Source organism: Ictalurus punctatus, chromosome 6 (genome assembly GCF_001660625.3).
Source record: "Ictalurus punctatus breed USDA103 chromosome 6, Coco_2.0, whole genome shotgun sequence".
In the NCBI taxonomy this organism is placed as follows: Eukaryota; Metazoa; Chordata; class Actinopteri; order Siluriformes; family Ictaluridae; genus Ictalurus; species Ictalurus punctatus.
In genome coordinates, this window is record NC_030421.2 from 33,144,839 (window position 1) to 33,167,630 (window position 22,792).

The 22,792-nt window shown below is 42.0% G+C and overlaps 1 protein-coding gene across 3 annotated transcripts; it reads right to left on the reverse strand.

Moving 5' to 3' along the window:
* Positions 1–1,598: 1,598 nt before the first annotated feature.
* Positions 1,599–21,123, reverse strand: parp4 (poly (ADP-ribose) polymerase family, member 4). 3 transcript variants are annotated; one of them, XM_017469882.3, is made up of 36 exons: positions 21,007–21,123; positions 20,516–20,643; positions 19,726–19,921; positions 19,291–19,390; positions 19,114–19,192; positions 18,893–18,985; positions 18,613–18,771; positions 17,409–17,546; positions 16,963–17,121; positions 16,672–16,823; positions 16,429–16,560; positions 16,223–16,321; positions 15,860–16,043; positions 15,583–15,730; positions 14,688–14,830; positions 14,291–14,422; positions 14,102–14,188; positions 13,218–13,382; positions 13,063–13,106; positions 12,898–12,976; positions 12,634–12,771; positions 12,322–12,517; positions 11,251–11,321; positions 10,864–11,051; positions 9,819–9,918; positions 9,555–9,725; positions 9,366–9,446; positions 9,171–9,251; positions 7,461–7,556; positions 7,034–7,135; positions 6,704–6,802; positions 4,868–6,272; positions 4,557–4,768; positions 4,047–4,149; positions 3,179–3,311; positions 1,599–3,035 (listed from the first exon to the last, which is right to left on the reverse strand). In XM_017469882.3, exons 2-36 carry the CDS (start codon positions 20,639–20,641, stop codon positions 2,795–2,797), a joined length of 5,832 nt encoding a protein of 1,943 aa, XP_017325371.2. In that variant the 5' UTR covers positions 20,642–20,643; positions 21,007–21,123; the 3' UTR covers positions 1,599–2,794. The 3 variants fall into 3 exon arrangements, with proteins under 3 accessions (XP_017325371.2, XP_017325372.2, XP_017325370.2); XM_017469883.3 differs by having other exon boundaries at positions 6,725–6,802; positions 19,291–19,393; XM_017469881.3 differs by having other exon boundaries at positions 19,291–19,393.
* Between the last annotated feature and the right edge of the window lie 1,669 nt (positions 21,124–22,792).

Consider the following 22,792-nt stretch of genomic DNA (forward strand, 5'->3'; position numbering starts at 1 on the left):
AAAAAGTAAGTACACCCCTACATTTATCACACCTTTTAAAATCCATAAAATTATTCTCAGGTGTTGAAGATGGGGTTCCAGTGATTAGAACCTGCTGAGGGAGTGCAGGTGGAACCGGTCTTATTTATACCCCTCTCATATCTAGTGTCTGGTGTTCCCTTTGTTATTGAGGTGTGTGGAGTCATCATGCCAAGATATGAAGAGTTCGGTAAGACCTTCTGAAAGAAGGTTATGGATGCCCAGGAGTCTGGCGAGGGATTTAAAAAGATCTCAGAATTATTTGAAATACATCATTCCACTGTAAGGAAAATCATCTACAAGTGGCACGGATTTCAAACGACTGCCAGTTTGTGCAGGACTGTCCGTCCCCGCAAATTCAGCCCAAGAGCAGAGCGTCTGGAGCAAAAAGAAATCTCCAATAACCCCAACATCTCTTCACAGGATCTGCTAGTGAGTCTTGCAGCTGTCGGTGTCAAAGTGCACGCTTCTACAATCGGAAAGAGATTGCATGAATTTGACCTGCATGGGAGGCGTGCCAGGAAAAAGCCCTTGCTGAACATTAAAGCAAGATAACAGTTTGTCAATAAACTGGAGACTTTTGAATCAACAAATCAAAGATAGAGTTGTTTGGCCACAGTAACAGCAGACCAAAGACAGCTTTTCAGGAGAAGCCCCTCATACCAACAGCACATCTATTCCTGTTGAATAAATGACTGAAAAAGCTCATTTCCCTTGTGGTTTTATTCAAATGTATCAACGTTATTAATACGCACGGTTTCAAAGATGCTCAAATTGTTCGCTTGTCCAGATATGTCTTTCATTCGACTCGATTCGACCTACGAAGCATCAAATACTGCATCATGTTCGTATGTTATTCCCCCGTCTCCACATAAAGAAATCCGGTCTTGTTTATTCCTGTTCACCATCGTGAAATCCAGTGTCTCTTCAGCCACATCAAATCAAAAGATTTTCACATGACGCGTGCGCGATTACTCGCAAACAGTTCACGGAATAAATGTTTACGTGAGCTCACATGCAGTGTCATGGGGGTCATGGTGAAATACATCTTCACGCATTCTCGTGAGATCACATATTTGTCACGGGCTGTCGCACTCGAAAGTAATGTAACGCGATTACTTCATCGAAACGAAAGCGGTCCAACCGGCTTGTGCATCGTGAGGAAGCGTTGAAGGTAGGGGTAACAAGCGAAACGTCATTTCACGGCCAGGCCCGTTTCCTCTTGCTTGAAGTGAGTCTCATGAGGTCCTAGAGAGAGTTTAACACATTCGTTTGTGAGCATACAGGGGATTTGTTGAGAAAACACTTTGATAGGACATATTTGAAGATTACCAGCGCTCGACACGTTATTTTCGACATGCATTAACAAAATATGTATTTCAATATAAACCGTGATGTTCAAGATACATACCTTCATTTATATTAAGGGAACAATATGTTATTGCCCGGGCAAGATGTAGTCATATAGCAAATAAATGTATAAATGTGGTCTATTATATGTCATAGAAACACTTTCAATACTTGTTGTGAAAAAATCCCTCCAACCAAAGTCCAAAAACCCCAGCCATAAGACCAGCGGATATGGATGTCAAAAGAAATGGAACTTTATTTAAACAATACAGTAAGCCAGTCTGCAGAAAGTATCATTTCATGCAAAAATATATGAGACAGTGAGGCGGGGTTTTACCCTTTCTTCTCAAAAACAAACCAATCTCCTTCCCCACCATGAATTATTCACGTCTATAGGATATCGTAGATTTGTTGCGCACGCGGAGTTAGGTGCGTTTTAGAAAGGTTTTATCCTTTTTTGCTGGGATTTGAACTCACGATCTTCCGATCAGTATTCCAACAGCTTGACCATTGTGCTGCCGCTGCCACGTTGGTAGCTTAAATATTGATTAAACATATTGATTATGCTTGTTAACTAATACGGATTATTAGATTCTGTTTCTTAGTAATAATTACACATATTGATCACACTTTATTAATATATTGTATATACTCAGCATTCATTTTAGGGGTAGCATTCATTCTACTGTATTTTAAAGCTCTAAACAGAACATATATATTCTAATCTAAAAGTTTATGAAAAATGTCTTATTAAAAATCCTTATTTAAAAAACAAACACACACATTTTTAAATGTTTTATACAGCACGGAGATTTCTCCCGTCGTTGAATATTTCCCGGTGCGATATGGAGTCCATGAAGATGATTTCCGAGAACCTTTGGCGATAAAACGGTCCTGGAACATCACGCATCCTCCAACAACAGCGAAGGTTTGGGTTCTGACCATAGAACCTTGTTCCGGTTAAAGTCCCGGTAGTTCAGCTAATAAAACCCGTGACGGTATGAAATGTTCATTTCGGAGAATCCAGATGGGAAGCCGCATGAAAGGTCAGACGGACTGAAATTGAATGATGCAGAAGGCAGCAAGCAGGAGTGTGTAATCAACTTGAGAGGAACCTGCGAACGCGACTCGTTTAGAGCACAGGAAATGGAACCAAAAGGCCACAGAGAAGCGGTGACACAGATTCCTCTTCCTCTGAGCATCAAGCGCATGACATGACACGGCACTTGCTTCATTTCTGTCACATGTACGCACGTTAAAACAGATCACTTCTTATGACTGGAAAATGATAGGATTATGAAATATAACATCGAAGAGCATTTTACAAACTGCTCCGGGGTTAAAATAACATATACAGTGTGTTCCTAAATGATCTAAAGACAACAGGATTACGTGGTAGGACTTGTCACTGTACAGATAGCAAATATTAACGAGCTACTGTACTTGTTTTAATGACTGTCTCGTGCCGACTGACTGGCAGGCCTGTACTTCTCTGGAGCACAGGGATCAGAGGTGAGAAGGGAGGAAGCGATTCCAATCCCAGAAGTTGGCGTGTGCAGGACTCCCAGTCCCGGCCAAACTCCAGCCTGCTGCACACACACGGGTACTGTCTGTCTGCCCAGCACACCCACTCCACTGCCCTCTTCACTGCCTCCCAGCAGGCCGGCCTACACCGCGCGCACACACACACACACACACACACACACACACACACACATTACAACAGGACATGACCAAAATGCCTTACCACCAACACTGCTGGGAAAAAAAGCAGAAAAAAAGAAAATGCAGAGCAAACAGAGCCTCTTGCCTGGGTTCGGGGCGGTCAGTGAGGCGGAAGAGAGACTGGAAGAAGATGGCAGACGGGGAGCTCATCACTCGCATCAACTGTAGCACCAGCAGCGTGGAGATCAGCTTCAGGATGTCCGCATGAGCCTTTGCACCTGAAACACACACACCGGGCCAAAAGATTTCACTTCTGTGTAGTGTGTTTCCTTCCAAGCAGAATTCATCCTCGATTTAAGCTCATCACAACAACACCAGGCCAAAGAAATAGAATCGAGGAAGTGACGTCAAGTCAAGTGAAGGTTTCGATTACGTTTGAACAAAACCAATCCGTCAACAGTCATATTTTGAGCTCGAAAAAGGGAAACGAATGAAATCAGTAGCTCTTTTATGCTGGGAAGATATTTAGTATGCGGGTATTGTTTGGGAAGACTTGTCCCTTTAGGAAAAGCTATTGTAAATCAATTTAATAGATGGACAGATGGGAGGTGGATCTTCCAGGATGACAACATCCTCATCCCCATCCTCATCCACATCCACAGGACACGAGTGCTGAATGGAGTCTGGCGTGTGAACGTGATGCCAATCATATGCTGTGGCCTTCAAACCTCCAGAGATCTCACCCCAACTGAACACTTATTGGAGATTCTGGACCGATGTGTTAGACAACACTCTCCCACCACTGTTACTGTCAGCTCCTTAAAATACACCACTGCATTTGCCTTTAAACGAGTCACGTGTTTGGACATATTGCGTTATATTCTGCAGGATGTCTAGTCCTTATTTATCTTCTGAGCATGCAAAGCAGTTTCTGGTTTTCAGAGCACTCACGGATCATCAAAGTGATCAGTAGGAATGAAATAAATAAATAAAAATAAATAAATAGGATTTACCCAAAGAACAGATGCCTTTCTCTCTCAGGAAGACATTAGCAAAGAAGTCTACATCCAGGCCCAGGAATCTACTCAGTGTCCCAGTACACTCCCAGTAGCCATCCTGTGTTACAAAATCAATAAAATAAGAATTTAATAAGAATTTAATAATAATAATAATTTTAAAAACCCTTTTAAAAACATGTTATCCATTGGGTATTTTAAGGCGAGCATATTAATGGGAAATGTGATTACTCTCTGGCTAAATGCTTGCAACTGGGATGACTGAATGCACATGGCCTGTTATAGCCGTGAATGAAAGGTGTTCCAAGATAAATATATCAGATTTAATTAAGCCATTAGATTAAATATTAGCTATATTTTTCTTCTATTCATATTTTAAACTGTAATTAATAATAGTAATTGAATACTGATACCGTCACTTGCCCTGAGTTACGGATGGCATTAAATTTCAGAATACATGCGGTAGAACGTACGTGTGATGTACGCCGTGGCATCACACCAACATACCCGGTGTTGAAGGTTAAACAGCTCGTCCCAGTTGATCCTGTCAGGTCGTCTGAGTCGTTTACTTACGCCGTCTGTCTGCACCGAGTCGCCGTCTGTTTCCACAAGGGGAACTGTGCTTCGGGTTATAGCACTGTTTTCTTTTTCACACGATCTTATGAGTTGATTCATAACTCTGGAAACGTATAATTTTGCCGGACCGATGTCCGCTTCAGCTGAGAATAAAGAATGGAACAATTTATTAAATCCAAGTAATGACTTAACCTGCAAATGCAAATATAAAAACGTCCAGCCAGTAATGTGGGAGAACCTACCTACTGTCTCAGTGTACCGAGACTGGCTTTTTTGGGCAAGAGGACGATAAGATGGCGGCTTCTGGAGTTGGAGATGATGAGAAGAAGATGACGTTTGAAAACCAAAATCAACACTAGGAGGAGGAGGAGGAGGAGGAGGAGGATGAGCAGGGGCTCCAAAAGCAACTCCAGGAGGAGGAAGATGAGCAGGGGCTCCAAGACCAAAAGCAAAACTAGGAGGAGGAGCAGGAGCAGGAGCAGAGCCAAGAAAACCAAAAGCAACACTAGGAGCAGGAGGAGCAGGAGCAGGAGCAGAGCCACCAAAACCAAAAGCAACACTAGGAGCAGGAGGAGCAGGAGCAGGAGCAGAGCCACCAAAACCAAAAGCAACACTAGGAGCAGGAGGAGCAGGAGCAGGAGCAGAGCCACCAAAACCAAAAGCAACACTAGGAGCAGGAGGAGCAGGAGCAGAGCGACCAAAACGAAAAGCAACACTAGGAGGAGGAGGAGCAGGAGCAGGAGCAGAGCCACCAAAACCAAAAGCAACACTAGGAGGAGGAGGAGCAGGAGCAGGAGCAGAGCCACCAAAACCAAAAGCAACACTAGGAGGAGGAGCAGGAGCAGCAATACTAAAATGAGGAGAAGGGGCAAGATCGGCAATACAAGCGTGTTCTACTGAATCAACACTAGGAAGTGAAGGACGAGGAGCAATACTAAAAGAAGGAGAAAGGCCATGAGAGGTAAGACAATCTCCACCTAGTGAATCAACGAAAGTGCGATTTTCAGATCTACCACAATGAGAAAGAGATTGGCGACGAAGAGGAGCTCCAATAATACGTCGAGTAGGAGCAGCGGCTCTTAAATCAAGATCAGAAGTAGTTGCTCTGGAACGATCACTAAGGGGAGACTCCATCAAAACAAGATTAAGAGGTTCAGAAACTTCACCAGGAAAAGCTTGAAAACACGAACTAAGAGGAGTGTTAAAACTAGGACGAGGAAGATGGGCTTCAATTCCATTTCTGGGAGGAAGAGAAGGAGGAGAAGATATCTGGGGGGAAGTAAAGACATCACGAGAAGCTGATCCATAAACAACAGAACCAAAACCAAGACCTTGATCGAAATTAGTTGCAGGCAAGTTGAGGCTCACAAGGTCAAGTGCACGTTTAGAAAGAAGAGCTTCAAACTTCGTTGAAGTCGTATTTCTGTTAAAGTGTTCTGATGTGGTCCTGGCCATTTGTTCCTGCAGAGGTGGAGGAGTTGAGCATGTCCTTTCGTTTGTATCTGTGGAAGCTGTGTGGGAAAATGCTTCAGACCGTAGCACGCTCCCAGTAGCGGGGAAGACATGTTCCACCATTAATGACTGGAGGCAAGACGGTTCTGGTGATTCCCTTCCACTGGATTCAGATCCTTCATAAAACTCGGACGCCTGTGCGGAAAAGACGGAAATGGAAAAGACAAAAGAAACCGTTGTTAAATCGTCAGTAAAATGAAAACAGTCTGACATACCGGTTCAACACGGCTGGACTGCGATACACTCCCGTTCATTTAATACGCACCCTCGGTTGTTGTGTTCATTCGTTTAACTAAATTACCGTGTGTGATATTTATTTTATACACCACGTCTATTATTCCTTCAGCGGGTGCCAATATTTCTAGATGCAACTATATCTGGACAGGCTTAAACAAAAAATGCAAACGCGTACGGTCCTTTTCTCACTAATTATGAAAATAAAACGTACGAAATCTTTGTGTATAAAAGATTGCTAAATGTTAGCTAGTTAGCTAATCTGATCTTTTTTTGCTGTCGTCCGAACTTCCCAACATTCAGCTTAACTATCCCTTCTTGTGACATCTCACTAGTAAAAATCCTCTACAAGCCTCTTCCAGTAGACAATCCACTTCCAATCCACAACATTCTTCCAGTAGAAAAAATTCCGAGTCGGACTCCTGATCCCACTGCAAAAGAAGCAGAACACCAGCACTGAAATAAAGCAGAAATGACATGAGATCGCTCTATAACAATAACTTCACTGTTTAACTATGATACTTCTGTGTCACTTCCTATTTGCCTTTATGTCCTTATACGTTTTCATGTTTATTTGCATATAATATAAAGTATCTCTAGGTTATTCAAATGCATTATAAATAAACTCTATTGTTATAACTGCAACGAAGGAACAAAGATACCTGTTTCTGTTCGGTCCAGCCCATGTAAGAGAGAATATCCACATCTTCCTCTGCAATTATCTTAGGGACGTCAGTAAAGCCGGACTCAGGTTGTTCCTGGTCCTACATGGAAATAAAGGGTTAAAAAAAAAAATTCACTGCAGTTGTGCATTATGCCACAGAACACGTGTCTATGTGAAGGGGACATGTATTGAAATAAGAATTGACGTCCTCATCAGCACAGCAACACGCAGATCTATAACACATTATCCATGCACATATACACTGCATGGCCGAAAGTATGTGGACAACTGAACATCGCAGTCATATGTTTGCTGAACATCCCGTGCCAGAGTTGGTCTCTCCTTTGCGTTATAATAACCCCCATGTTTTGATCATGGCGGTGGAAACGGCATTTATATTAAATATTGTGCAGCAGTAATCTTACTCTCTCTTCGATAGCAACGAAGCTGGTGAACTGTGACAGGATGGAGAACTCTTTACTGAGCTCGATGATGTAGGATTTGAGCTCTGCTTTCTTCCCCTGACAGAGTAAGAGAAAGAACATCATTTAGTTTCAGACACAGGACAGGAATGGAGTTAACTGCGCATGACAGGCTAATTCTGTTGTTTTCGCTATTGAAGATGTTTGGGATTGAGATCAGGAGATGAATACGAGACGACAGGTCAGAATTCCAGCTTTCACGTCCTCATGTTTACATCTAGAGGGGTTAAACGACTTAAAACACGGCACCATTTGTGGCAGACCACCCAATTTTTATATGAGTAAGAGTGTTGGGGGGGGGGGGGGGGGGGGGTTTCTCCTTTCAGTCTCCTCTTCAGGAGGTGAAATGCTGCTCAACTGAGTTACCCGAGTATGGAGGTTGACTTGGCCAGTTTAAAACCTTCCACGTTTTCCCACCGATGAGGTCCTTTGTTGCGTCTGCAGTGCTTTTTAGGTCTTTGTCTTGCTGCACGATAAAGTTCCTCCCAGTTAGATTGGTTGAATTTCTCCTTAAACTGGAAGACAGACGGTTACTGTGAACTTCTGAATTCATTCTGTTGCTACCATCATGAGTTACAGCATCAATAAAGCTTAGTGAGTCTCTTCCAGAAGCAGCCATGCAAGCCCAAGCCATGACACTACCTCCACCATGTTTCACAGATGAGCTTCTATGTGGTGGCTCATGAGCAAATCCTTTATTTCTCCAAACTTTGGTCTTTCCATCACTTGGGTAGAGGTTCATCTCGGTTCCAGAACTTTTGTGGCTCATGATCTTCCCTTCTGATTCTTACTGCTGATTGTAGTATGGCCTCTGTATTTCTGCTCTCGAAGTTCTCTTCGAATGGTGGACTGGGATACGTTCACCCCTGCCCCGTGAAGGTTGTTGTTGAGGTCACTGACTGTCGTTTTGGGGTTTTTCTTCACAGCTCTCATAATGTTTCTGTCTTCATCAACTGCTGTTGTTTTCCTTGGCCGACCCGATCCGTGTGTGGTTGTTAGCCCACCAGTGGTTTCTTTCTTTTTCAGGACATTCCAAATTGTTGTATCGGCTATGCCCAATGTTTATGCAATGGCTATGATTGATTTTCCCTCTTCGCTCAGCTTCAAAATGGCTTGATTTTCTCCCATAGACAGCTCTGTGGTCTTAATGTTGGTTTATCCTTTTTATCAACAAATGCAGTCTTCCTAGGTGAAACCCAGGGCTCAGACTAATAGTACATATTCAGAGCTATTAATTCTTTAAACAATCAATTTAACAGAGCACACCTGGGCAGCAAGAAACCCCTATCAGTCACGTGTTCCAATATGTTTTTGATAACAAAATGGGTGGGTTCAAACAAAATGTTCTAAGTTATTTAACAAATCTAGATGTAAATATGAGGAAATGGAGCTGAAATTCTGACCTGTCGTCTCATATTCCTCTCTTGATCTCAAACCCAAACATCTTCAATTGTCCTTGCCGTTGCGATACTTTCGGAGGGGACGATATAAAATAAAATATGAAAATATCCCTGCACCTTACGCTATCAGATCTGACTGGTACACTTATCTGATGTCATATTTCGACATGCTCCAAGAAAACACACCAAACTAGGCTTTATATCAAAAGAACTGCCTAAAAGTATTCGGTAAACATCCATCTATAGTGCAAACCTCATGCTCAGCCTCACTAGAGCCAAGGCTGCCATCCTCATAGTCTCTGATGATCGCTCTTGCTGTTAGCTTGTGAAGGAACTAGAATACGGGAACATAAAAGCACTCATTTTAATACATGAAATAAGGATTTGTAGCAAATCTTAGGACACTTTTTCCAAATATTTCATCAATGTTTAAGAGTCCAAATCTTACCGTTCCTTTCGTCTTCTGTAATTCTGTCGTACAAACCATGGTCTCGATTTCCTGCCCACTCAGATCACCAAAAAGTGTGGCCTAAACCAATAAAAACTCTCAAGCTGAGTTCTAAGGACAAATTATTATATGCGATTGGTTAAGTACAAAAAAAACAAAAAAAAACAAAAAGGAGTGATGCTGAAATACCCGAGTGCAGTGTGGGACAAAGCCATAGACCAGAGTGTGCGAGTCACTAAAGAGAGCGTGGAGCTGTGAGGGAGCCTGAACAGGAGAGGGCGCTGTGGGGTTGAACTGCTGCCACTTCACTGCCACAGAACTGCAGCCTGGTGATACCATGCACCTCACCTGAGAATTCACCTACAACAGCCAATCAACAATGTCTCACCCACATGTTACACATATACACTGCTAACCTGAAGATTAACTTGAAGATCATGGACTGAAGCTCACCTTCTCAGCCCACGTGTGCTTTGTCTTTGTGTCAAAAAACTCATAAGTTCCTCCACCTGCCTGAGCCAGGGCTCTGAGCATGTAACGATTAGCTGTCAGGCTACACACAAACACAAACAGATTAGCTTATACACAGAAACAGACCTCAAATTCCCTGTACCTTTTACTATTCGCTATTCAATTAGCTACCCGATTCACCCACTGGAGATTACGTCCAACGCCCGTACTGCATCGGATGGGTTTACTTATGAATAATGCGTACGACTGGTCATCCTCTGACAGTTCATCACATTGCTGAGAATATGATTCACACAACAGGATCAACAAAGGGTTCTCTAAAATCTAACTGAAGCATATGACTGGCACTTTATTATTTTCTCGTCCGGGTTTACTGGAGGACGAAAGTAGACGTAGTGGGATGCGCAACAATCCGTGGATTTGAAATGCTACCCACAGCATCTTTGTGATGATTTCTTTCTGCTACTTCAGGTGAAATCTCATCACATTTCCTCAACTTAACTTCATTTGTTTTTTTAAATGTTTTTTTTGCACACTTCTTTAATGGTAATCAATCACGAGTGTGAGAAAGGTGCTGTATAAACTGATACTAGAATCATTACAATGTTACAAGCATCAAGCTTAAAATGTTTCTCAATACTGACGCTCGACCTAGCTGAAATTGATTATTTGGGAAACGAGCCTCCTCCTTCATAACTACCTACCTACCCCCCAACCACCCTACCCCCCTACCCTACCACCCTGCCCCCCTACCCTACCCTCCTACCACCCAACCCCCCACCCTACCCCCCTGCCCTACCCTCCTATTCTACCCCACTACCACCCTACCCCGCTACCCTCCTACTCTACCCTAACCCCCTACACCATACCCTCCTACTCTACCCCCTACCTCGTCCCCCTACCAGCCTACCCTACCCCCTACCACCCTACCCGCCTACCCCCTGCCTATCTATCTATCTATCTTGCACATACTTCTGTTTAAAAATAAATTTCTGCCTTTAGCTCCAGAAAGCCGCCCAGTGCTTACCTAAGGCCGCAAGTGAAGAGGCGTGTGTGTCTGACGTTGTCTCGCACCAGCTGCAGGGTTTCAGGCTGGTTCTGCACATGTCCATCGGAGATCAGCACCACGTTTCTCACACCACGTGAAGGAGGCAGAAGATTCAGGGTGCGCAGAGGTCTCCATAGCTCAGTGCTTCCGCCCACAGCAGCCGAGGACTAACAGTAAAATCGTAGATTCCTAAGATTTCATTTTCTGACGTTCAAAACTTGCCGGGGTTAATTGAAATAATTTAAAGCTGTTTTGAATGATATCACGTAACACGAATGTTTCTGGTATACAGGCGTGCATTCACTTAAGTCACACGACAATCGCACGGAGTTGTGATATTCATCGTCTTTGATTGTAAATACTCACCATAATGAAGTTCTTGGCTTCTTCAAATCCCTCCTCTAGCGGATTTGCTGAAGGGAAGGCCTCTTTGTAATCTAGTCAACAACAGTGAGATCACACAGAGATAAAGATCGCCCATAAAAAGAGAAAATAGCTTCTGCCGTCATCAATGATGACGTTTTCACTAAAGATTTTAATAATAAACGCTGGAATTACCAACTGGACTGTCTTTTCCTAAAACAGTAGCATAATAATGCATATTAATGACACAAATGTCATTTATCAACATTGAGCATTAAATATGGTCAAATTACAACAAAATAATAAATACACTGGACAAGATTTATTATTAAAACATGCGATAATCAAGTGCTAATGAATGAAATACAAAAGAGATTAAGTTAAAGCGCACCTATTATGGTTTTGAAACGAGCCTAATTTTGTTTTAAAGGTCTCATACAATAGGTTAACATGCATCCGAGGTCAAAAAACACTTTAATAATAATAATAATGCTCATAATTTAAACTGCAGCATTACCTTTTCCCCCCCGAGTGTCAAAAACGACTCGTTAAATGATCCGTTCTAAAGGATTCGTTCTAAACTCCTCCTTTCAGAGAGCATACTCTGCTCTGATTGGCCAGATGTCCCAGTTTGTTGTGATTGGTCTACCGCTGTCAGCGAGCAGCCGATGAAGACCAGAGTTTTGCTACAAACGTAGGTGAGTACAGGAAGTAAGTCTGGAATTACTAACGACTCGTTTCAGCTGTTCAGAATCGATTCCTTCTTTTGGGAGTCGATAACTCCGTTTGTCCTGCGCTTTGATTTTTGAAACTTTGCAGACGTTTTTACATTCACAAACCGCTACATATATAACACACTACATGAAAGGTAATATTTGATAAACCATAATAGGTGCACTTTAAAACTCCACTAAATATTACTCTTACATGACCAAACCATTATAAACACCATAAATTAAAGCACTTTCCTAAGCTAAGACAAGCTCGATGATCAATATTCGGTTAACTTTACTGGAATTTTAACACTACTGAAACATTATAGTACGTGAGCTGCCTGTCTGCGTGAGCACTAACCAGAGCCAAAGGAGATGATGTTGACTCGAAGTGACCGGTCCAGTGAGTTGAGGACCTTCAGAGCAATCCTGCGTGCGTTCAGCATCGCCTCTCCTCGCATGGACTCCGACGTGTCCAGCACAACGATCACATCACTCACATCTGACCCCGAAACGCCGCTGGACTCAAAGTGTGGATAAAACACCAACATGCAGGCCTGCGCAAGTAAACCGTTCAGTGTCAGGGTTTAAAGATCAATCTGTATGGTTTTTATTATTATTATTATTATTATTATTATGAGTGAGACTGAACAAAGGATGAGTCTCATTTCACCTCAGTGTCCTTCTCTGGATGTTTCTCCACCCACATTCTGGGCATATGGATCTGATGCAGCGTAAAGCTGAGCCGGAAGCCGTCGGTGCTGAGAGTCTGGTCTGGTAATGTGCTCACTACAGCCTTACAATCCGTCCTCTAGGAGAAAGACCGCACCTCTAGATCACTCGAATACATACACAGCCTTCTCAAGGATATTTAACTGTAAGAAAAGCGACGTTATGTGTACGTTCCGATTAACGAACGAACAAAGAAATGACACACCTTGATTTTGATTTGATGAGAGCACTCCAGGTTAACGATCTCATAAGGCATCTCGATAGACATGCACAGAGAGAATTCTCTAGAAGAACAGAGAGATATTCAGGAATATAGTGTACATAGTAAATCAAACAGCACTAAATTGTCCATGACAGCTGCGGTTCTCACCCCTCTGGTTGAAGCTCGTTCACACAGACCTTTTCAACGGTCGTCTGCAACATAAACATGCTCTAATCATGAGGCTTGGATTAGGGGACAAAAATTGCACTTTTAATTGTTTTAGAGAGAATTATAGCTTTGTGAATCACAAGACCTGGGTGTACCTGGGTTCTCTGGTTCAGTGCTGAGCTTTGCTGCCATGGAGCTACACTGCCTGGCAGGGAGAAGACGATGGTGCCTGCTCTCACAACCAGCTCAGTGATGAACGTCACTTTAATCAGCACTGTGGCTCCAGGGGGCAGGTTTCCCACACTGATGGTGAACACATCCTGTAGCACACACACACACACACACACACACACACAGATATATAAGAGCGCTTTTATACGCAGGATTTCCAGAAAAAAGAATAAAGAGTAAATAAGTGTAACGCATGGAGAATCCACTCGGAATACATACACACCACTGGTCAAAAGTTTGTGGACACTCGACTGAAACGTTTCTCATGATCTTAAAAAGCTTTTGATCTGAAGGTGTGCGATTAAACGTGTGAAACCGGCGTCGTAGACAAAAATACAATCGCGCCGACGTATTCGTTTCTTTCATTATACTAAAACTAACATTTTATTTACAAATACAATATATATATATATATATATATATATTTTTTTTCCAATCGGGCGACTCAGAGGGAAATATTCTGAAAAGCAGCCGATGAGAGTCCGGCGTCGGTGGGAACTCCTTTAATACTGTTCAAAAAGCATCTCGGGGAAATTCCTCAAGAGATCGGTCGAGAGAAAACGCCAAGAAAACATTTCTGTAAATTCTAGGCAAAAACGGCGTCTATTTTGAAGATGATAAAATACTCAATTATTTAATTTTAATCACAACATAATTCCCATAGTTCAAGTTGTGTTACTCCAGAGCTTTGACGACTATCATTATTCTAAAATGTGGAAAAGAAAGAAAGAAAGAAAGAAAGAATGAGTGTGTCTAATCTTTTGACCGGGAGTGTATATATAAATATACAGCAAGGAGAGAAACGCACAGGTGCATCCTGGTCCATCAGGTAGGCTCCATGGCCTTTCTCTATAGCCTGCTTGTATTCTTTACGCGCCTGCTCCTTCTCCTTTACCTAAGACGATGAGAGATAGAGAGGGGATAAGAATAAAATGTACTGAACGGAATATTGTAGATTATTAAAGCAAAAGCAGAAATGCGGTCTTGGGAAGGCCACCTTTCCAACAACATGCTTTCCGTTAATGAAGGCTTCAAAACCACACACTGCTGCGGTCTCTTCTAGAGGGAAGACATACTTCGCCTCAATAGGAACGCTGCTGTCATTTGTGTATGTCTGGAAAATGACAACCTGTTAACAGAATGAGGAAAACAAAGGATTTTTGAAATATCATTTTATACATCATGAATATTTGATATGATTATTATATGATAAGTCACACTTGTGCAGCTAATTATATGGTTTCGTGTTTATGCGGTTAAGGGATAACTCGGTGATTATGTACTGCAAAAAAATATTCCACGGCTGTGTTGCTTTCAAATACATTGGACATTAATTACCGCAGTGTAACTCTGTATTGCGTAATAATCAGCTGTTTTTCAGTGTCATACTTTACCTGAGAGAGAAGGTCCATTAGCTTACATCTCACATGCACAGCCTGCAGGGGGAGCGTCTGACCATTACTGTCCAATAAACCAGCAGTGACCTCCTCCAGAGGGTTTTTGGTCACGCCCAAACCCTCACCGTCATCACTGGACACTAGAAGATCAAACCAAGACATCCACATACACTACTGGTCAAAAGTTTAGACACACTCATTCTTTATTTATCCCCCCCCCCCCCCCTCCCCCCCACATGTTAGAATAATAATAACAACATCATCAAAACTCTGGAGCAACACAAATGGAACTATGGGAATTATGTCGTGATAAAAAAAAATAAAAAAAAAAATTCCAAAATAAATCTAAATCATTTAGTATTTTAGGATCTTCAAAGTCGACGCCCTTTTCGCCGAGAATTTACAGAAATGTATTCTTGGCGTTTTCTCGAGCGATCTCTTGAGGAATTTCCCCGAGATGCTTTTTAAACAGTATTAAAGGAGTTCCCACCGACGCCGGACTCTTATCCGCTGTTTTTCGGAATATTTCGCTCCAAGACGCCCGCATTTAAATAAATATTTTGTTTGTAAATAAGATGTTCGTTTTCTAATGAAAGAAATGAATTTGCTGGCACGATTATATTTTTGTCTACAACACTGATTTCACACATTTAATCACACACCTTCAGATCAAAAGCTTTTTCACATCATGAGAAACATTTCAGTCAAATGTCCACAAACTTTTGACCGGCAGTGTGTGTACATATACATATACACACACACACACACACACACACATATATATATATAAATATATATATATATATATATATATATATATATGTATGTATACACACACACACACACACACACACATACTGTGATGTCTTGTGGTTATTTCTAAAACACTCACAGAGGTGAGAAGATGGAGCAGAATGTAGAGGTGCTAGAGTCGCGTCAACATGAGGCTGAAAGTCCTTCACTTCATCCTCGGGTAGAAAATACCGAACTACATATTTCAGCCTGATCTGTTCGGTGTTATACACCACGTATTCATCATCCTGCAACACACACACACACACACACACACACACACACACACACACACACACACACACAGAATGCAAAGTGTCAAATCAAGCTCTAAAATGTTCCCTGCCCTGAGAACCGGTTTAACGCTCAAGAGGTACCTCAAAATCAGAGTGCGTCTTTTCTGTACGGCGAACTCCATGCACGCTGTTGTAGCCCTCAGGGGCAGAGGTCCAACTGAAAGCCCTTTCGTGAAGGTCTTTACACTGGCCCAGAGCCACCTCACAGACCAGCAGGAGCCGACAGCCATCGGTCACACTGGGTTTGGAATATTTGACCGACGTGCTGGAACACAGAGCAGACCCTGACTCAGAGCATGAACAACGGCATTAAACAGGAATAACATACGTGACTTCACGATATATATATATATATATATACACACACGACCCTACTGCAGATGACGATACACTTCCTTTTAATAATTTGCACCATCTCTGGTAAAAACATGAGAAAACACTGACTTTAACGAGTCACTGAAGTAGATGCCACTTCCCAGATTCCCGATGTCTGTTCTTTCAATCCCATGCTGCTCTACTCCGACCTTGGGCAGTAACAGACCCCTGGGAAAACAAACCGAAATTCGCAATCACTTTAAAGTACTATGTGTGTCAGTTGTGTGCAAGCGTGTGATTTAGAAATAAATAAATAAATAAAAAGAGACCCTCACCGAGACAGGATTCCTACCAGGCTGCTGGAACTGGTGGAATGGAGGAGAGACTTCACGTTGCCGAGTTCATTCTTAAACATACGAAGCTCCGTCGCTCTACTCACACGCAGTATCTGCTGGATCTGAGCTGGCCTGCAGAATTATTAAAGATATGCGCAAAAGTAATTGAAGAAGAATATTCATATTGTAGAATGTATTCTGCCCCTTCCGAACATTCCCGGATGAAGTTCACGCTGTACATACCGATCCTGCAGAAGCTGGCTGACACACAGGAACTCTGGGCTTTGACACGGCACCTGCTCAATACTGCACCTCAGAGCACGATATTTCCCCAGAGAGGATGGACTGGGGTTTCCCAAAGTCGCCTCCGTCATGTTCAGGATATCTCTGATCAGCTGGGGGTGTTAATATTAACACGGATACGTCAGAGTTTACGGTACCATGAGAACTGACTACATTTTAACAGCGATTACAAAACTCTTCGTGAGAATCCTTGACGATTACTAAAGAAAATACCACTGTTCCAGACGTTACCTGACAGAGATCTAGTTTCTGGGACACCAGCTTGTTTTTTGAGTCTGGCTCTCTTATTCTAAGAGGTAGCAGAGTGTTGACTTGCTCCAGCAGACCCTTGACTTCGTCCTCGCGCTGACTCTTCTGTACCTGCAGCAGTAATCCTTCCACCCTGCTCACCTGCAGCAACACACGTCACATTTAATGTCCCCGACAACCGCTGTAGTCCCATTTAGCCACTTGTTAGCAAGACACGTGAAAGCTTTTAAAAAACAATCCCGAGAGGCGTATCGATGTATTTTATGTCGTCGAATAAAACGTGAAAATATCTTGAGCTTGAGTTAAGCACAGACCTTATTTCAGGCATCTAACCAAAAAACCCATCTAAAAAACCCACTCTCTTCAGGGCGACGGATGCATTTAGGACTCGTTCCTGCACCGCTTCATTTAGTGTCTTAGAGTCTTACATCATTGAGACTGATGTTGGTAACAGGGACCGTCAGGATACTCCTGAGTGAACCGAGAGCTTCTGTCCAGATGAGTTCTACAAAGACGCCCACATCCTGGGAGACTGTACTGCAGTTCAGCTTCTCCTCCAACAGGAGCTGTCAATCACACACAGTTCAAGATAGTTCAGCAAATTAGACTATATGCAGAAAAACAGGATAGAAGACCGTACAAAGTGTATGTCAGTAGATGTGTCCTACGGTATATGACCTGAATAGGATAAAGTAAAAACACTGAGACCAAAGTCAATTTAGACAATATAAAAGTAAAAAAAAAAAAAAAAAAAAAAAAAAAAAAAAAACCTCTCAATTTTAGCAAAGCTGTAAGGACAGGAACATTTCAAATGCCTCTGACCCTCACTATTCCATCACTGACTACGTTTACATGGACAGCAGTAATCTAACTATTGACCTTATTCTGAATAAGACAATATTCAGATTAAGGTGTTTACACGAGTCGCTTTTAGAATACTCCTTTCATGTTCAGGTTTTTCATGTTATAGAACATTGATTAACGGCACGTCATTAGTCCGACGTTCCCTCCAGAATTTCACGTATCGACATACAGTCGGCCTTCGTTATGGGACCGTACACAGTTTTGGGTGTTTTTATTTTTCATTTTCCGGAAGCTTCAAGTGCAGTTAATTATTTGCCGTGCTGTACGTGCAGATAGACGACTGCTTGAAGACGTGGGCTGCGTCCCAAACCGCGTACTTACCGTCTATATAGTACATGTATTTTACCCACTATATAGGAGGTAAGTACGCGGTTTGGGACGCAGCCGTTCTCTCTCGTTTGCCGTCAAACGGTCGAGCGCCGCCGTGTGTGTACGTGTCCCGTCGCACAATGCGGTGAAAACTCCCACACGACGTTAATAGTGTGATTAAGGCGTGTACACGTCTGTAACGCAAGTCGATAATGCGACTAAAACAGGAATACTCCACACGTCTTAATCCGGTTTGTGTTTACTTCGAGTATGACTTTAGTCGGATTAAGGTCCTCAATAATCTCTGTTTACACGCTAGTTTCTTAATCAGAGTCTCGTGTTAATCGGGTTCATATCGGATTATTGTTGTCCATGTAAACGTATTGATTGTTTACATTAGTGTCTATGTTAAAAAAAAAAAAAAAAGTTAGAATCCAAGTTATGCTGTATCGGACTGACCTGCCGGAGGCCGTGAGAGGTCAGCTTTTCAGCCCATGGGGGAAATGTCTGCGTCTGAGTGAAGCCTTGGACCTGCAGCTCCTTTCTCAGCATCAGATATGCCTCCACAGCATCCTCAGAGCTACAGCTGTGCACCTGCTTCTCCCACGACACTCTCTTCTGCATTAATAGTGAAGAAATTGCCAAGGTGATGACCAACCCAGTGTAAACATGACATTTCTAGTACACTCCGTTAGATTCAGTGTACAGGACAGATTCTCTTAGATTTAGATGACTGCACCTCTGCCTCGTGCATGATGGAGCTCACAACACGATATCGCTGTCCTGCTTGGCCTTTGGCACTCTGAAGCTCCAGAACTGACCAGGTCTTGAGCTGAGAACATACCCACACGTGGATTAACACAAAAGTGCAGTCTTCTGCGTGCTGTTCAACTATTCATAAATAGTTTGTGCGCTTGAATTACATTGCTACACTGGGTGAACACCACCTGGTAAACTCACCTTGGACAAAATGGAATACTTGGCAACTTGGAAATCTGAAGAAAATTCCGGCACATCACGATCATTTTCCTTGTAGAATCTGCAGAGAAGGTATTATACATATAAAGCACAGTTTCAGTAACAACACATGGAAAACGCTGTCCCCGAAACTGTACGACATGCTGTAAATCAACACACCTGAACCGGCCCAGGTACGAACCATCCTTCGCCTCAATCTGGGCTCTCTCATCATCGACGCCACTGTTTCGGACCTGAAGCCGATCTCTGGACTTCACTCCTGCTGGGAATTAGATAGAAGTTTTCAGCCCGTCATCAGTTCTGTATAACGTTTCACAATTTACCACAAGACAGCTTAAAATACCGCTCTCAGTGACTCACACGCCCACTTTTCTTGTAACATGAGTCATATTCCAGGAAGACTTACAATCTGACATCTTAACAGTGCAAATAACATTGATCAACCTGTCGCAGATACACACTGCTCTCTTGTTCTGAACACTGAACCCACAGGCCTTTATTATTTCTGCAAAGCCATCAACAAAGCATGCATCAATCATCATCACAATCAATCAATCAATCAATCATCACAGATACTCGTCAAGAGTGTAATACCAGGGTGTGGAGCTTGTTCAGGTGTGAGGTCGGAGCTCTGTGGCTTTAAGACGTGTTCTTGGACAGGAAGCAGCAGTCCTTTCTCCAGGCAGCTCCACACGTACTGCAGATCGACCACAGGTGTCTGGTGTTTCTGAGCACTCCTCCACCTGCTACTGCTTATGTTCTCCAGGCTGGTCGCAACCACAAACGAACACTAAAATAGGACAGATATGGAATTTGGATCTGATCTTGATTTCTCACTGCACACGTTTCTCGCAATCTTAACTTCCACCACGTCGTCATTCTTATTTTCATTAAAAAAAAAAAAAACGTTTCTTACATCCTTCAATCTCATTACGTGCCGTTAATATCCGCAGTATAGTTACTGATTAATTCATAGTAGTTACTGTATAACAAGCCTTAAGATGTGTAACTGAATAGGCTGAGAGTTATATCACTGGTAGTTACACACATTTACATTTACATAGTGCTTTTTCTAGACACTAGGAAATCTCCTCAACCACCACCAGTGTGTAGCATCCACCTGGACGATGTGACGGCAGCCATAGTGCACCAGAACGCCCACCACGCACCAGCTATTAGTGGAGAGGACGGAGGAGAGGGTGACGTAGCCAATTCAGAGATGGGGATTATTATTAAGGAGCCATGATGAAGAAGGGCCAACGGAGGAATTTCGCCAGGACACCGGGGGTACACCCCTACTCTTTTACGATAAGTGTCCTGAGTCATTCTATCAGGGGGTGTGCTTAAGAAAGAGATTGGGAAAGAAAAACAAAACAGCTTTGACCTTTTGGTTCACTACATATGATATGTTTCCTCCATTGTCCAATATAGCAGTCATCAGCTTTCTTTTCTCCTTAAAAGGGACATTTTTCAGGTCCAGAACCACAGAGCAGTCACTGAATATAGCCATTCCTGCAAGACAGACAAAAACACAGAGGGAGAAATCAAACACATGCACTAACACTAAATAGGTGTGCTAGGTTCGTGGGCGTGTGTTGGATTGGGACACAGCCGAGTATAGTAGACCTTTTTTTTTTTTTTTTGCAGGCCTACAACTTGACAGAGTGTCACTAATGTAATACTTTACAGTTTCGACTCTGAACAACTCTTATTACCTTATCTCAGAGGACACTCACCTGTAAAATACCGACCTTTAATATATTAAAAAAGAGACTTTAAAGCGAAATCTGACGAAATCAATAGCACTACTCTAAATACAAGTAAATACAGGTGTAAGTAAGTCAAAACAATGAAGTGTGTAAAGCTGGGACTTACCTCAAACTCCTAAGAAGGCAATAAAGTCTATTCTGGGAATTCGTCTCAAGTATAAGGCGGAACTGAAAGTGGTGTTGTTTTACACGAGTGAGTTCCGGGAGAAACCCCATGCCACGCCCCCTGAACCGAGTGGGCCAATCACATTCATCTGTCGCCATCTTGTGGTGCGTTATATTATAACATCTCTCTAAAATCAGCAGGAGACTCTCTCTCTCTCTCTCTCTCTCTCTCTCTCGCTCTCTCTCTCTCTCTCTCTCACACACACACACACACGCACACACACACGTTCATAGTGTTCATATTACTATTTCTCATTTGTAATTGTATCATTCTCATATCATACTCATTTGTAAGTCGCTTTGGATAAAAGCGTCTGCTAAATTAATAAATGTAAATGTTTTATTATTATTAGCCTAGTATTATTCTTATTTTTCTATTCCTGTTATATTTTAAAAACATTTTTTAAATTCTATTTCTATTTAATGTGTATTTTCTTATCTGTTGTGTGTAATTGAGCTGATGTAACGTGGCAATTTCCCCAGTGTGGGATCAACAAAGTTTATCTTATCTTATCACACACACACACACACACACACACACACACACACACACACACACACAGTGTTCATATTACTGTTATTATTACTCTCATTCTTTACTCATATTATATATAGACGTTATATATATTATATATAGACATTTTTCTATTCTATTTCTATTTAATGTGTTTTGTTATCTGTTGTGTGTAACTGAGCTTCTGTGACGTGGGAATTTCCCCAGTAATTTCCTCAGATATGAGTTCATGTAGATAAACAGAAAGGGATGGATATGAAAAGTACGAGTATCTAAAAAGAGAGGAAAGATAGATAGAAAGAGTTTGCTTGATAGATGAATGGAGATAAATGTAGAAATGAATGGGTGAACTGATCATGTGATAGAAAGATGATGTGTAGAGGGACAGGGATAATCTGATCTGATTGCGGTGTGATTAAGTGTTTGAAATCGGTGTTGTAGACACCAACATAATCATTTCTTTCATTAGAAAACTAACATTTTATTCACAAGAAAATGTTTTTTTTTTTTTTTTTTTTTTTTTTTTAAACGGATGACTCTGAAATATTCCGAAAAGCAGCCAATAAGTGGGTCGAGCACACACACACACACACGCACACACACATGCACATTAGTGTAAGAAAATATGTTTATTGTAATATTGTAACAACTTTAATAAGTGTTGACATTATTATACCACTTGATAAGCAGCTTTAAAAATTACTTTTAATAATCTTTCATCTAAATAATATCCCCCCCCCCTCCCCCCTCTTTTCATCCTCTTGAGCTTGAATACCTTAAACACTTAAGTGATTATTTTAAATGGAATTTACTGTACACTGTATCTGGCTTTCACAAATGAGTAAAAACCTGTTTATCATGGTTTCTGTTGAATGCAGTACTGTGAGGATTTCTATTTGATGGTCTCTGTATCCCTGTTTCCAGGCTGATTTAGTCACTAAACAAGATTTCAACGCTATTCCTGCTTCTACACACCGACTTATGAGTGGTGCTTACCGGGGGCTGAGCCCCAGAGCACACACTCAAATGAGTGTGTGCAGGTTTATTAAGTTTACACAGAGTATCACACTTGGGCAGAAGCCAAAAAAGTAAGGACACTTAGATACTCTATAAATACCATGGATTTCTGTTTAACTGATAATAACTGACCTTTTGGCACACCACAGGGTTTATTTTAAATTTCCAGTGTTTAGCTATGTTTAAGGTGATTATG